The following is a 14117-nucleotide window of genomic DNA, read 5'->3' on the forward strand; positions in this document are numbered from 1 at the left end:
ATTTAATGCATGGATTTACAACAAGTGACTGACTTGGCTAGTCCAAAACTGTCCACCTTTTCCCATTGATGAATGCTTTGATTGTGTAGGCAGTGTGTTTGGGGTCATTGTCTTGCTGCAGGATGATGTGCCGGCCAATGAGGTTTGAAAAATGATTTCACACAGAGCTGGACATAATCTGTCTGTACACTTCCAAATTCATCCTATTGCTACCGTCCTTCATTACATCATCATCTGAGCGTGTTTCAGAAGCAGCCATGCATGCCCGAGCCATGACACTAACTCCTACATATTTCATTTACCGCCAAATCTCCAGCATTACAGCATCAATTTCTGCACCCAAAGTAACCTAATTTCATTCACCATATGTTGCAAAACTATTTTCTTGAAATAAAGGACACAACTGAATCACTTTCAATATTTGTATTTCTGGTTTTGTCATTAGGCTAGGCTAAGGGTACAAAGGTGCACAACATGGTCAAAAGTAAATGGACACCTGACATCCAACATCTCATCCAAAATTACAGTCATTTATATGAAGTAGGTCCACCCTTTGCTGCTATAACAACTTCAACTCTTCTGGGAAGACTTTATTCTAGATGTTGGAGCATTGCTGCAGGGATTTGCTTCCATTCAGCCAGAAGAGTATTAGTGAGGTTGTGCACTGATTGGGCCATTAGGCCTGGCTCACAGTTGGCTTTTCAATTGTACCCAAAGGTGATGGATGGGATTGAGGTCAGGGCTCTGTGTAGGCCAGTCAAGTTCTTCCATACCGTTCTTGACAAAACCATTTCTATTTCTATGGACCTTGCTGTGCGCCCAGGCATTGACATGCTGAAACAGGAAAGGGCCTTCCTCAAACTGTTGGGGAAGCACACAATTGTCTAGAATGTGATTGTATGCTGTAGCATTAAGATTTTCCTTCACTGGAACTAAGCCATAAAACACTGCCCCAGACCAAGGGGTGTCCAGATACTGCGTATCAAAGCATATTACAAGCATACTGACAAAAGCGACAATGTATAAAGGAAAAAAAAACACAAAATGGAAAAGGTAATTAAAGAAATACAAAGTGAAATATATATATTTTTAAATCATCTTTGAAGTCATAACGAATTCAACACGTTTCTCCTGTCCCCTGCTCCTGCTATTTGAATTGCACACATTTCTCCTGTCCCCTGCTCCTGCTATTTGAATAGCGCTTTTACACATACACTTTCTCTCTCCACTTGCTTACACAAAGAATACACAGTTTTGGTGGTTTATGTGAGCAGGGACATTGTGGTAAATGGAGACAAAAATTACTTTGGTAAATGCCATATGAAGTGTTAAAACGTATTAAGTTGAACATAAATGCACAGTAAACATACATGAGACAGTGTTCATAATATTGACAATAACCATTAGGCCTACTGTAAGATAACCATCACTAGTCAACACAATTACAAAACAGCCAAGACAGTTTTCATATGCAGACTCAACCATCTAGTGGTACAAAAGAGAACTTATTTTTATGGATTACCTCTGCGCCCGCCTTGGACATTTTACGGTAGAGTGTAGTGCGAAGTGCATTCTGGGTTTCCACATAAAATGGCGGCGTCTGTAAATGAAACGTGAATGACATTTGAGTGTATGTAGGTATGAATTCGATTCCTTAGTGTTATTGGGCAATCCAGAGCACTATATTTAAAATATTTACAACATTTGTAGTTATATGACAAATAATAATCATCGTATTGGTTACTTGGTTTTCCGGGGAAGAGGCAGAACGTATTGTGTGGGTACGTAGCAAGCTCAGCGTGACTTCTAATCAGCTAACGATGTTAGCTAGCTAGCTACGGGCTCTGCACAGTAATGCAGAGCATCCCACAATCACTGTAGCTGGTTGTCAGAAGCCCTTTCGTGTCTATTTATTAGTATATAACGACACATTTTTATTCAAAAGTGGGCATACCCACCATAAACGGAAACGGCACATGAACTTACCTAAAATCTTTGTTTTGTGTGAGATACTGTAGCTTGACCCTGATCGTGGCGATGAAGGTAACCACAGTTTCGTTGCATCTTTTCCCAGGTTGAAGATGTCAGCGCTGGGGAGTTTTTTGAGGGCCGGGGTGTCTTTTTGTCGTTCTACACTGCTTGAATCAACGAGGCATATCTCCACAGGTATCTAGCCAACTAACGTGTCATATCATACGAATATAGTAGGTGTTTGTTAATGTTCTGCAGATGATGCCAGTGCAGTTTACCAACTAATACAATTATATCGTGGCTAATGAATCTTTGTAGGTGTATGCAGAAGAATCAGAATGCATTCCATTCCACCGCTCAAAGTGACGGACAGGTGGACGGAGAAGCGCAGCATGTATGGTGTCTATGACAACATTGGAATTCTGGGTGAGTGAAATGTGGTCAATGTGGTTTTTGTTGGAAATGACAAATCCTGCTATTTGTGTTCACATGGCTTGTTTTATTGTGATTTTTTATGGCTGAAATATTTTTCTTACATGAAAGAATTTGTCTTTTATTCTTTGTCATACTTGGTCAAGCTAGGAAGAACATACAGCTCTGTCATTCGCCAAGCTTATAATGCTTGAAATGTTTCAGAAAGGCAGTACCTTGCATGGCAGTATAAACGTGATGCTTAATAATCCTCTGTTATTGAGTGCCTTATGACCTTACATCGTACAAACATGTAGGCCTATAGTAAGAAAAAACGGTCTGAATACTTTATATCACTATCAAATTGTCCAAAAGCTAGGTAGCTAGCGATCATATATTTCTTTTATTCTAATCTTTTTTAACTGTTGTGTTTGAAAGGGAGCTGTGCGAAATAAATTAAATGCATCATTTCACATTGTATTGCAGCTAAAGTTTTACCATGAGGAATACATTTCATAGGATGGCAATAGCTTCTGTAAACAAAAAAATGTTATATATACCTGCCAGGCTGGATTCAGTCCAGTGAAAAAACAAACCAGTCCTGGAACTGTTGGAAAGTGTCTCTGAACATCTGGCTAACTAGTGATCCGTATCTTACTGTTTGTCAGAAAGGTTCAGACCCAGGACCGCCAAACGTTGTACGTGAAACTCCACCTGCACATTGTGTCTGATTAATCTGAAACTATGAGCGTTATTAAATATGCACTTGCTACTAAAATTAATTATGTTGAATGTTGCTGGCTGTTGACATTAAAACTGAGTTTTACAATAGCTACATGTTTCCCAAATCTGGCAGTATTTTCTGCATTCTTTCTTTGCGTCAGTGAAATTATTGGATATCTCATTAAATATTTCACGAACAGAATTTCTGCCCAGATATAAATGGTGCCTTATTAATTTATTGGTATCATAAGTGCTGAAGACATTCCTTCCTGGAGCAAAAGTCAGTTTGCTGCATTAGTGTATGACCTGCACTTAAAATTCTGTATCCCTTAGGCCTTGAGTCTTCATTATATTGACGATGTGCATTTAAAAAAAATTTGTGAATGGTTCTTGCATTTAACTCTGTATCCATACACCTTTTTTTCTTTTCTTTTTTTAATCAGGTTCTATTTTTAACAATGCACATTGTCACAGACACTGCTGGCTTGTGATTTCCCGGTCAGTGACTCATAATGTACTGTTTATATTTGGTCTTGAACTTCAGCTGTGGGACCACTGGTCTGCTTTTGTATACTGCACACTCGGTAACACGGATGAAAGATCTAATTCCAAAAGCCAGAAATGAGAAAAACCTCATGGAGGCATTCACTGTTATTTCAAGGTGGCCATTTTGTCTGAATTGATCCTGCAGAGTACGGTGCACATGTATGCGCATCTCCAATAACATAGTCTTTATAATCTCTAGATTCATGCATATTACATGATGTAATATTCACTTTACCTATGCATCCAATATAATTTGGAGAGTCCATTTGGGCACCGATTTAAAGCAGTGCCAATGTGCACATAATTCAAGTAATGACAGTACATCAATTAATAAGAGAAATAATAATTCACTCCATTTTAGTTTTTGCTCCAATTTTTGGTAAGGCCAGGTGGTGTGAATTGAGTCTAAGCTACACTTGAATTTATCATTAAATTAAAATTGACAAAGTTAATTTGACCACAGCTCTGCTAACAGCTATTGTAGTGGAAATGATCGGTAATGTATAAAAAATAATTTAACTGTTCTTTATGCCCTTATGCTGTCGCAACATGTCATTATGAATCCTCTTATTCGCTGTAGGTGACTTCAAAGCCCACCCACGAGACTTGATCGTGGCTCCGGTTTGGCTAAAGGGTTTCCAGGGTAACGAACTGCAGCGCCTCATACGGAAGAAGAGGATGGTGGGAGACAGGATGATGACGGCCGATCGGCACAACCTTGAGAAGAGGATCAAATTCCTTTACAGACGCTTCAACAGATACGGCAAACACAGATGATCAGTGTTCAGCACCTGATAAACAGCTTTGATCCGTCATTGCACTTAACTCGCTAACTTACCACTCTCAGAATGATGTGTAATTACAGTATAGCTGGCCTCGGCTGTAGCGGTTGGCCTAGTAAATGTTGGATGATGTCATCTACTTTGGCTTGACCGATAAGTTGATGATGTGGTGAATGCTGTGCTAGTTATTTCTATTTTTTTCTTCTTTTTTTTTTTTTTTAAACGTGAGGGAGGTTTAAATAAACTGAATTAATAAAATTGTTTTAATTGTGTGCTCTCAGTTTCTTAAGTTGCCACATTATTCAAACTAATCACAAAGGAATTGACCTAATGTGTGTTTGGGTTTTGATGCTCAAAAAATAGTCTTTGGTGTGAATTTGTTTTAAATGGGCGTAGGCCCAAGTTTAAAAATTGCAATTACCCATGCTTTACATTTTACAATACTACCCACCATACTATGCGTTATTTATAGGCACGGTACTTAAATTAAAGTACTAGTACTAGTAATGAAGATCAAGTATTACGCCATTATACACTATTTGAACAATTTTGTCGGCTAACAAGCTCTAAAAGCCATTGCTTTGAATAGACTTCAGCTGTAAAACCTGAAGCTTGCTTTTAACGTCACAAAAACGCTTGTTTACATTTAGGATTTCAGCAGATAATGTAAACCTACCAAAAAAAAGAAGCATGGTTTCTATTTTAAAACAAGTATCAGACGCAGTGTATTAAGGACTATAGTAAAAGGCAAATAAAATGCATAGATTTGCGTTAGGCTTTAGATAATGCATAGTATGGGTAATGTGGAGTAATGTAGGCCTGTAGTTCAGTCTGCAGTTTGTAGTAGTTTTTAAGATGGATCTGATCATTTCAAACCGTAACCAATAAACAAATAAAACATTTCAGGCTTGCATGTTTTGTATGACTGTCAGGATAATAGAAAACACAAATGAACAATTCTCAACTGTTTTTTGTCAATATAAATGCTTTTTATATATAGCTAGCTCTGTAGGCCTACGCTTGGCAATGATGCTACAACACAGCCTACTACACTACAAGTTATTTATGACTAAGCTGACTTAGTTTTTTGTGGTTATTCAACTGTCGCTGTTTGTTTATTTATTTGTTGGTTGTTTATTTATTTAATGCTCATGCAGGTTAGTATGTGTATCAGACAAGCGCTGCCCCCTTCTATAGGGGTTATCACATTTGATCATCTTGATGGCCTGTGCCCCCTGTCCCTCTTCCTTTAAATTGCGTTCATGGAGTCTGTGCTGGGATAAATGAGAGAAAATGAGAGTGGTTCTGGGGAATAAATAGTCTGGGTCAGAGAGTTGGAATAAGAGGGGGCGGAAGAGGATGGGAAAATGCCCTAAACAGCTCGTTAAGCGAAGGATGGGAAGACTGGAGTGAAATGCTCCCGAGCTCGTGAATCGAAGAGAGTGAAGAAAAAGCAGACTCAACATTCTGTCCAGTGCCGTGTACCGCAGTGTCGTCCCATCGCCCTATCCGAGGGAGAGAGAGAGAAAGAAATCTGCAGTACCGCAAAGTGGAGAGAGAGAGGGGGAGTGAGAGAGAGCAAAGGAGGGGGAGGGAGGAGAGAAAGAGGTACCGCACCACCGTTGTGAGTCCAACTACAGCGTAAGCAAGAGGGAGCGACGCATTATTGCAGTATAGTTCCATCAGAGATACGTGCAAAAAAAAAAAAAAAAAAACTACCGCACTAACCTAAAATCCGACACACACTCAACGACAGACAGACAACGGTGGTTAGACTAGGGGGGGAATAGTAAAATTATATAATCAGTGAACCCTGTAGGTATCTGATATTGAACGTTTGTCTTTTTTTGTTTCAAGTACCGTGGACTACAGTTCTGTTTTTGGGCTTGTGATTATTTAGCCTATTTCTCGATTTGCGTTATTTTATTCCAAGTTCTTGAGTGTGTATTTTTGGATTCAGATACGATTCTTGGATTTAGAACTGTTTTCTCCTAAAATGTATATCTCTATATGAATCGTTCACTTTGGCAATCTATTTTCCTTTCTTCGAGGGTGAATTGTTGCCAGATGCGCGCTTCGGTATTGCGGCACTTTCCGTGATGACTTGCAAAGGGAAAACGTCGTTTTAGTAATTTCAGTACAAACTCACAGGCACTCCCGCAATTATTAAAACAGCGAGTAGGATAATTAATCGAGTCGTTTAATTTATCTGTGTGATCACAGACAGTTTCTAGTTCTTCTGGAGTTCACCGAGTTTTTTTTTCGAAATCACCTTTCTGGCTCGAACCGCTCTCCTCTCTCTCTCTCTCTCTCTCTTTCTCTCAGTGAGTCAGTCTTTTAAGCAGCTGCAAACGAGATGTAAGTACCTATGCGGCACTCAATTCCTTTATCCTAAACACATTTTATGATAATTTTACTCGACTGCTCTTTCTTATCTTTCGTTAGATTTTTAGTTAGTGTTTCATTGTGGCACAGCATTGACGTAATTATGGCAGTTATTATACTGTTAATTTCTCTTTTATAATTCTGTTGTGTTTGAATTTGATGTATTATTTATAAGGAATTCATTTCTGTAATTTCGGTCATATGAATGCATTTCATAATATCACGTATAGCATATACTATTTATTCTGCTGTCTATAAAATTACATTGTTGCTTATCTCTCAGTAGGCTAGCTCTACTTCAATTAATGCGTTCTCCAATTTGTGTTCTGTTAGACGTGTATTGCTTTCTGTTCACTTAAATGATCCTTTCTGAGTTTTTTTTTTTTTTTTTTTGGGTGGGGGGGTTTATTGTATTTGAACTGTGGTATTGTTCTATGTAGTATTTTCACTGGATGTACATTATAGGCTACGTAACAGTAATGCATAATCATATAACAGCTAATTGCTTATGCATTTACTGGACCAGAAAGCCAGTCTTTCAGTTTAATCTGTGATCACAAGGCCTGCTTTTCTTCAACACAGCTTCTCAGGAATATTAATCAATCCATGTGTCAATGAGTAGCGACAGTACAGTCTTTTCCCGAGTCAGCAAACCAGCTAATGCTTTCACATTCTCGCTCTTTCTCTGGCCTGTGTGCTTGTGGCTATGCACTGTAGCATCAGGGCTGGTCAGTCACCCTCAGTATACATGAGTATATCCTCTCCCTTGGCAGGTCTGCTCCAGCACCCGATGCTGCTGCCCCAGCAGGGGCCCCCGGAGCCCCAGGGGCCCCTGGTGGAGAAGGGGGTGCTCCAGGAGGTGGACCCCCACCAGCTCCCCCCAACCTCTCCAGCAACCGCAGATTGCAACAGACACAGGCGCAAGTAGAAGAGGTAAAATACTCAGCAGCAGAGGGATGGGATAGACTGCAAGGAGGAGAGTGCGTGCGTGCGTGTGTGTGTAGGTGGTGTGTGTGTCTTTGTGTGTTGTACATGCGTGTGTACATGTGTGCGTGCATGCCTGCATGCGTGTGTGCATGTGTGCGCGCGTGTGTGTGTGCATGTGCGTGCAGGTGGTGTGTGTGTGTGTTGTATGTGCTTGTGTACATGTGTGCGTGTGTGTGCAGGCAGCGTGTGTGTGTTGTAAGTGCGTGTGTACACGTGTGCCTGTTCATGCGTGCGTGCGTGTGTGCCTGTGTGCGTGTGTATGTGTACAGCAAGTGGCTCAGCCTGTTCAGTGTGGCCTGGCCTCTGCCTCCAGGTGGTGGACATCATGCGTGTGAACGTGGACAAGGTACTGGAGCGGGACCAGAAGCTGTCGGAGCTGGACGACCGGGCCGACGCCTTGCAGGCCGGGGCCTCCCAGTTTGAGAGCTGCGCCGCCAAGCTGAAGAACAAGTACTGGTGGAAAAACTGCAAGGTGCGTTCAGGCCAGCGGGCGGCCGCTGCCACTCTCATGTTCGCTCGTTAGCGCACCAATTAGCGGAAGCGCTCAAGTAGGGCAGCGCCCGGGGCCGGAAAGGTGCGATTCTTACCGACGCGCTGCCTGAAGTGGACGACACGCGAGCGGACGCACACGCATACGCGCCTTTTCGTTAACAAGCTCTGTTACTCCTGTGGTTCTGCGCTGTAACACGACCCGCCACCAAAGCCAGGGCTGTCCCACTTCACACCTTGTTTGAAAATACGGATTTTTCTTTCTTGACGAACAGTGGATTCTTATACTTTCTAACAGTTGACCCATTTTATCTTTCGCTTCTGTAAGATTTTCTGTTTGCCTGGCTCACCGTTGTTTACATCTTTATTCTTGCTTCTTCTTGTTCTCTCTCTGTAACGTTACATCCATCTTTTTTAGGTAATCTCTCTACGTTCACACTGCAGATGCACTTTACAAATGACAATCTTTATTGCTCAGTCCATCTGTTCACCGATTCTCCTCTTTATTGCCCAGTGAATTTACGAACCAAACTGCATTCAGACCTTAAATGGTTGGAAAGCCGCCTGGACCAATCACATTTGAGCAATGTTCAAGTTTTTCAAAGGAGGAAATGACATCACAGCACAGTGTCATGGACAGTGAATATAATCCTGCTGTGAGCCCTGATAGGGCTCCTGCTGATCTCCGATGGTGTCTCTGTTCCCTCACACTTCCAGTGCTTTCATTGGCTTTCCCTGTCTCAGTCACTGCCTTCCTACATTGTGCTAATAATCAGGATTATTATTCATTTTAATTGTTTGCGCATGTTAACGCTGTCGCATTGTTGCCTCAGCAGACAAATAAGTTTTAAGCTATGACAACACAAGGCAATGTCAAAGTACCGTGTTGGGAAAGCTATTTTCTACAGGCTAGCTGTATCCTTATGTCATAGCAACAATCAAGATCATAGCTGTAGGAGCTCTCCCGAAATATGCTAGTAGTTATTTTCTGCTGGAGGGCATTGTTTGTGATCATGAATAGCCTTTTAATCTTTTTGTCCTGTAAGTATGTTTCGCGTTTGATCTGGTTCAGTTGGCAACACTGGAATTGAATTAATATCTGAAAGTGAGATTAAACAAATCCTATATTGAAAACAGGTTATTGTAAAATACTTGTAAAAAAAACCCTCTTTTGCCAAAATGAGTACTGACATCTCCTCTTCATCCTTTCAGATGATGATCATGATGGGAATCATTGGAGTCATCGTGGTCGGAATAATTTTCTGTGAGTTTTCAAATTTAAAAGATTTTTTTGTTTGTTCTTTATCAATATTTACTTAATCATGTGGTGGGGTAGTGTATGTAACCTTTAAATGTATTTTCATTGGCAAGGACTAATGGACAGATCGCATATTTAAAAGGTTTACAATGAAATCCATTTTCAACCTATATGCTGTTGTATTCCTGTAGTTATGACTGAGAGAATATAGAGTTTAGGCTCGGCCTTGGGTTGGTGCTGGACCGTGATGCAGTGAATGTGCGGCAGATGCAAAAAGTGTTTGATGTTTTCAGAGGTCAAAGGTCAAAGTTCAAAGGAAGGGGAATGACAGTGAGGCAGGTGCCTGTGGTTTGGAACATGTTACAGGATACAGGCTGTGCTCGCCTCTTTTGCAGTCCCTCATTCACCCACCAAAAGAACACCAGCAATGGCAGAATCCTCATATGCTCAGACATTAAAGGAAAAAGACACAACAATACAGTCCAGTCCATATCTTTTAAATTGTGTTTACTGTGGTAGTAATCTAGCCTAATGTAGCCTGGTTCATTTTTTTTTTTTTAAGTTGTATACTTACTTAAAATTCTGTTGTAGTCGGCAATAGCGGTCTTCAGGTTTGGCACAGTAGTACAGTCTACCATTAAGCATTTCACCTGCATCTCATAGACACCACAGGAAATTAATTTGCAATAAACTATGGGAGCTTGAGGCAAGGGAAACAATGGACCTTGACTTTCAAAATAAAGTTTAAAGACAGGAAGATGGCATTGGCATGCCAAATAGTGGAAGTGCACATGTACTGTATAGATGGGTTTGAAATAGATAATAACAAGAGAATGAATGCTAATCAACATGAATCTTTCATACAAAACAGGAGCAATTTTCCACCACCTGCACCATCAGGAGGAATTTCTCTAAATCTGGGGAGAAATATCTTATCGAGCAGGATGTTTTATGTACCGTGCTCCAAGTATTTCTATGGTCTTCTGCAGACAGTTAAACACAATTTATGTTTTTGGCTGAATTTTTCATTTAACATGTATAAAACTTGGAGGATGCACTGCTACCCACACCGCATAAACTGCATCAGTGAAACTCAAACTTCGTTAGCATTACAGATACTGTATGGATATCACACATTTGATTTTAGCAAGAATGGAGGGTGAATTCTTTGTGTTTGATCCCCCCAGAAAGAGAGATTGTTTAAGAAGGCTTAAGCAGTAATAAAAGGCAGTAGAGATGCGCTTCCAAAATGGAGGGGGGCATGGTAGAGCCTAATTATCTCCCCCAGGCAAGAGCCTGGAGGGGATTATGCGTTTGGTCGCATGTGTGCGTGTGTGTGTTTGTGTATCTGTCTGCAGCTAATCTCAAATACTACTTGGCCAATCAGCCTAATACTTGTTGTGCATGCTGACAGCAGGCCAAGGACCTGAATTCTCAAATATTTTGCAAATCGGTCAACGACAAGTATTTTATTTGAATTAATTTCCATCATTGTCCATTGAAATACATTGAGTGCTAACTCCTCACTCCTCCTAACCGGCTGGTAGGGGCAGCAAGTGATCAACAACTGCTTCCGTTTGGAATGGAAGACAAGCGATGTAAAATGTCAATTTCAACGTTAAAATGGCAACAAAATAATCTGCCAACTAACGGGGAACGTTAGTGTTTGAATCTGTGGCAATTATTTTGTTGGCATTTTCATGTTGAAATTGATATTTTACATCGCTGGTCTTTTGGAATTGTTCCTGTCAAGATTGTTCCTGTCCAGATTTGAAACGAAAGTGCCAGACTGTAACGTCAACGTTATCTCTGTCTAACACATTGTGGCTGATATGAATGAAATTAGCTAACATGTCACCACCTTTAGCGTTACTTCACTGAATCTGCGTTTTTGGGATTTTCAGTGGCACATGGTAAAAACTTGGAATATTGTATTTGTCTGGTTGCATTGATTGTGTAGCCTCTATTGTTGCATCAGCAAAGCTAACACGCCTGGCGGAGATCTGCACTCTACTGAGTGCACTCTTTTAGTTTTCACATGAAAGACCACGTGCACAGAAGTTATAACTGAGACTGGGTGGACATCATGGCTTAAGTAGCTACAGCCCCACATGATTTATCTTATTATTGTGATAAATAATTCAGCTGATGCTTTTGTTCACATTTACTATTCAAGAGAGGATATATAATGGTACATGAGAATCCGGTCATCTAAAACCATGGACATCTACATAAAGCATGGCATCTTCCATTAATGATCAGAAGATATTGACTGAAAATGTCTGAACTCAATGAATTAACACAGCAACACAGAGTGAAATGTGTTTCTCAGTTCATTTGTAGATACACTACAGCGGCCAGAGTAGTCACTGGCTGTGTATGAAGATACTTGCCTCTTGGAGGCAGTGAATTGTGTATCCCTGATGTTTCGGTGGAGTGTATGAGCTGCTGCCTTCTGTTCTGTCTCTTTTTTTCAGTGCATATTTTGAATGGCTTCTCTCTGATTCTCTTTCTCCCCAGTGTATTTCTTCTCTTGAGCTGACCCCTGTGTGGAAGGACACAGACTCCACAATGACAAAGGGAGGGCGGGGGGAGGGGAACAACAAAACCTTCAAACTCTACTCTCCTTTTCCCTCTCTCCCTCCCTCCCTCTCTCCCTCGACCCCACCCTCTCTCCACACCGAAGTCTTCCATCCAACCATCTTGCACTTAAAATGTGTCGGTAGTGTGTAGACATCGATATCTCTGCTCTCTTCCCTCCCTAACCCTTTTTTCCCTCACTTGCTCTTTCTCTTTTTGGATCAGCATGTCTCTTGCTCTCTCACCGTCTCTGTGTCTAATGCATTATTGAAGGGTCCGGCTGACACAAATAAGAGGAGTTTGACAGAGAGAGAGAGAGAGAGAAGGATGTGAAAAAAAGAGTGGGAAGGAAGGAGACAACGAGAAGGATAGGAAAGGCAGAGAGTAGAAGAAAGAGAGGAGGAGTGTTTTGGGAAATATAGCAGGTGATATGGATTACATTTTCTAAATCCTAATTACGCCAAAGCTTGTTCATTTTACCTTTTGGAAGCTTCTTGCATTTGTAAATTGATACTGACATACCTAACAATGTTCCAGCCTCCTACCATTGCTACTATTACTATTACTAATAATAATAATAATACAAACTCATGATTATGATAATAAGATAATATGAATAATTTTGTTGTGTTTGTGTACTTGTGAACTAAATCTTTGTAGCTATTAGCTTTCCCCAAATTCTGTTTATTTTGCTCTTCTGGTGTTCCTTCCTTTATCTCCTCTTCCATCATTCTCTCTCTGTCTGCTTCTGTGAAAGAGGAAGGTGCAGAGAGACTGAAGGAAAGATGAGGAAGAATTCAGTTAAGATTTTAAGTTGATTATCTTAAGTTTTGGTGTGTCTCTATACTCGCGCCACCATCAGACGGGAAAACAGATGCAGAATAAACCAGGGAATGCAGGAAAATGCATAAAGAAAATAAAATAAAGAGACATAAAAAGAGACACAAATATTGTAAACAACACAGGTTTGAGACTCGCAGTCTCTTTGCTGTGCGATCAGGCACGTTCTGAATCCCCCCTGACGATGACGCGCCTAACAGGCTGCCCGGTAAGCAACGTGAGACGTGTCAAAAATATCGGTCGTTTCCGTAAATGTTTCGCTAACGAGTTGAAGACGTGGCGGCGCAGAGCCGGTTGGTTCTGTTCACACAGCCGTATGTCGAAAATGTGCGCTGTCTGCAGCGGCGACGCCCGACAACCGCCGTGGTTCTGGTGTGAGTGGTTCGCCATCGCGTGTGCGAAGACATGCTGTGTACTGTGGACTCACTGGAGCGCTGTTTATGTCCCTGATGACTTGCATGGCAAACAGTGGCCCTATAATCCCATATATGCCCATCGGTGTACTACTGTGTCTGTCATTTCAATCTCTGCTTTTCAGTGCATTTTTCGCGTTACCGTTGTGTGAAGAAGAACCCTGTGTTGCTTCAATATGAAATATCATTTGTAAGAAATGCCATAAGACCAAGGTCATACCAAGTGTCCTATTTTGTTATGAGTTAGTCACATGCTTGAGGAAAAAATAATAATTAGTGTGTGGTACAATGAAGAAACTCTTATATTTAAGGCAAAAAAGAACCATAGACGGATTTAACTTTCGCCAAAATACTGATTCTCTTTTTCTCTTCCCTTATTTGTAAGTTACTGCTGAAAGTTGAAACATTTCTCAAGGACTGTTAAGATTAAAAGTTGTAAAAACCTGAAAATGTAAATTGTATTTATGGATGAAATATAAAGGTTATCATGACTCAAGGGTAATTAAAAACGATCAAACAAATATGAGAGATGCTACTGAATTATGTGATTGTCATTTAAATGCATGCCTATTTGCCGAACACTTTTGCTGATGCCAATAAAGAAATCATCGATATGTGCTGTTTCCGGTCATTATTGGCAGTCCCTTCTGTGCGCTGTATGTTGTGGTTAATTTCATAAAAGGTGCATGCAAACTACATTTTTAATATCCGCCTGCACGCAAATACCGCATT

The 14117-nt window shown here is 40.7% G+C and overlaps 2 protein-coding genes across 6 annotated transcripts; both read left to right on the top strand.

Annotated features, from left to right (window-relative positions):
- Positions 1-1556: 1556 nt before the first annotated feature.
- Positions 1557-4694, top strand: mrpl51 (mitochondrial ribosomal protein L51). Of its 4 annotated transcripts, none has more exons than XM_035404259.1 (4): positions 1557-1634; positions 2075-2166; positions 2290-2397; positions 4232-4694. In XM_035404259.1, exons 1-4 carry the CDS (start codon positions 1618-1620, stop codon positions 4426-4428), a joined length of 414 nt encoding a protein of 137 aa, XP_035260150.1. In that variant the 5' UTR covers positions 1557-1617; the 3' UTR covers positions 4429-4694. The 4 variants fall into 4 exon arrangements, with proteins under 4 accessions (XP_035260150.1, XP_035260163.1, XP_035260156.1 ...); XM_035404272.1 differs by having other exon boundaries at positions 1568-1638; XM_035404265.1 differs by having other exon boundaries at positions 1575-1781.
- Positions 4695-5951: 1257 nt separating this feature from the next.
- LOC118221185 (vesicle-associated membrane protein 1-like) lies at positions 5952-13999 on the top strand. Of its 2 annotated transcripts, none has more exons than XM_035406016.1 (6): positions 5952-6074; positions 6759-6791; positions 7592-7751; positions 8119-8277; positions 9507-9558; positions 12073-13999. In XM_035406016.1, coding segments are annotated over exons 2-6 (390 nt in total). In that variant the 5' UTR covers positions 5952-6074; positions 6759-6789; the 3' UTR covers positions 12090-13999. The 2 variants fall into 2 exon arrangements, with proteins under 2 accessions (XP_035261907.1, XP_035261915.1); XM_035406024.1 differs by lacking the exon at positions 5952-6074 and adding an exon at positions 6100-6248.
- Positions 14000-14117: the final 118 nt, after the last annotated feature.

Source organism: Anguilla anguilla, chromosome 1, assembly GCF_013347855.1.
Source record: "Anguilla anguilla isolate fAngAng1 chromosome 1, fAngAng1.pri, whole genome shotgun sequence".
Classification (NCBI taxonomy): Eukaryota; Metazoa; Chordata; class Actinopteri; order Anguilliformes; family Anguillidae; genus Anguilla; species Anguilla anguilla.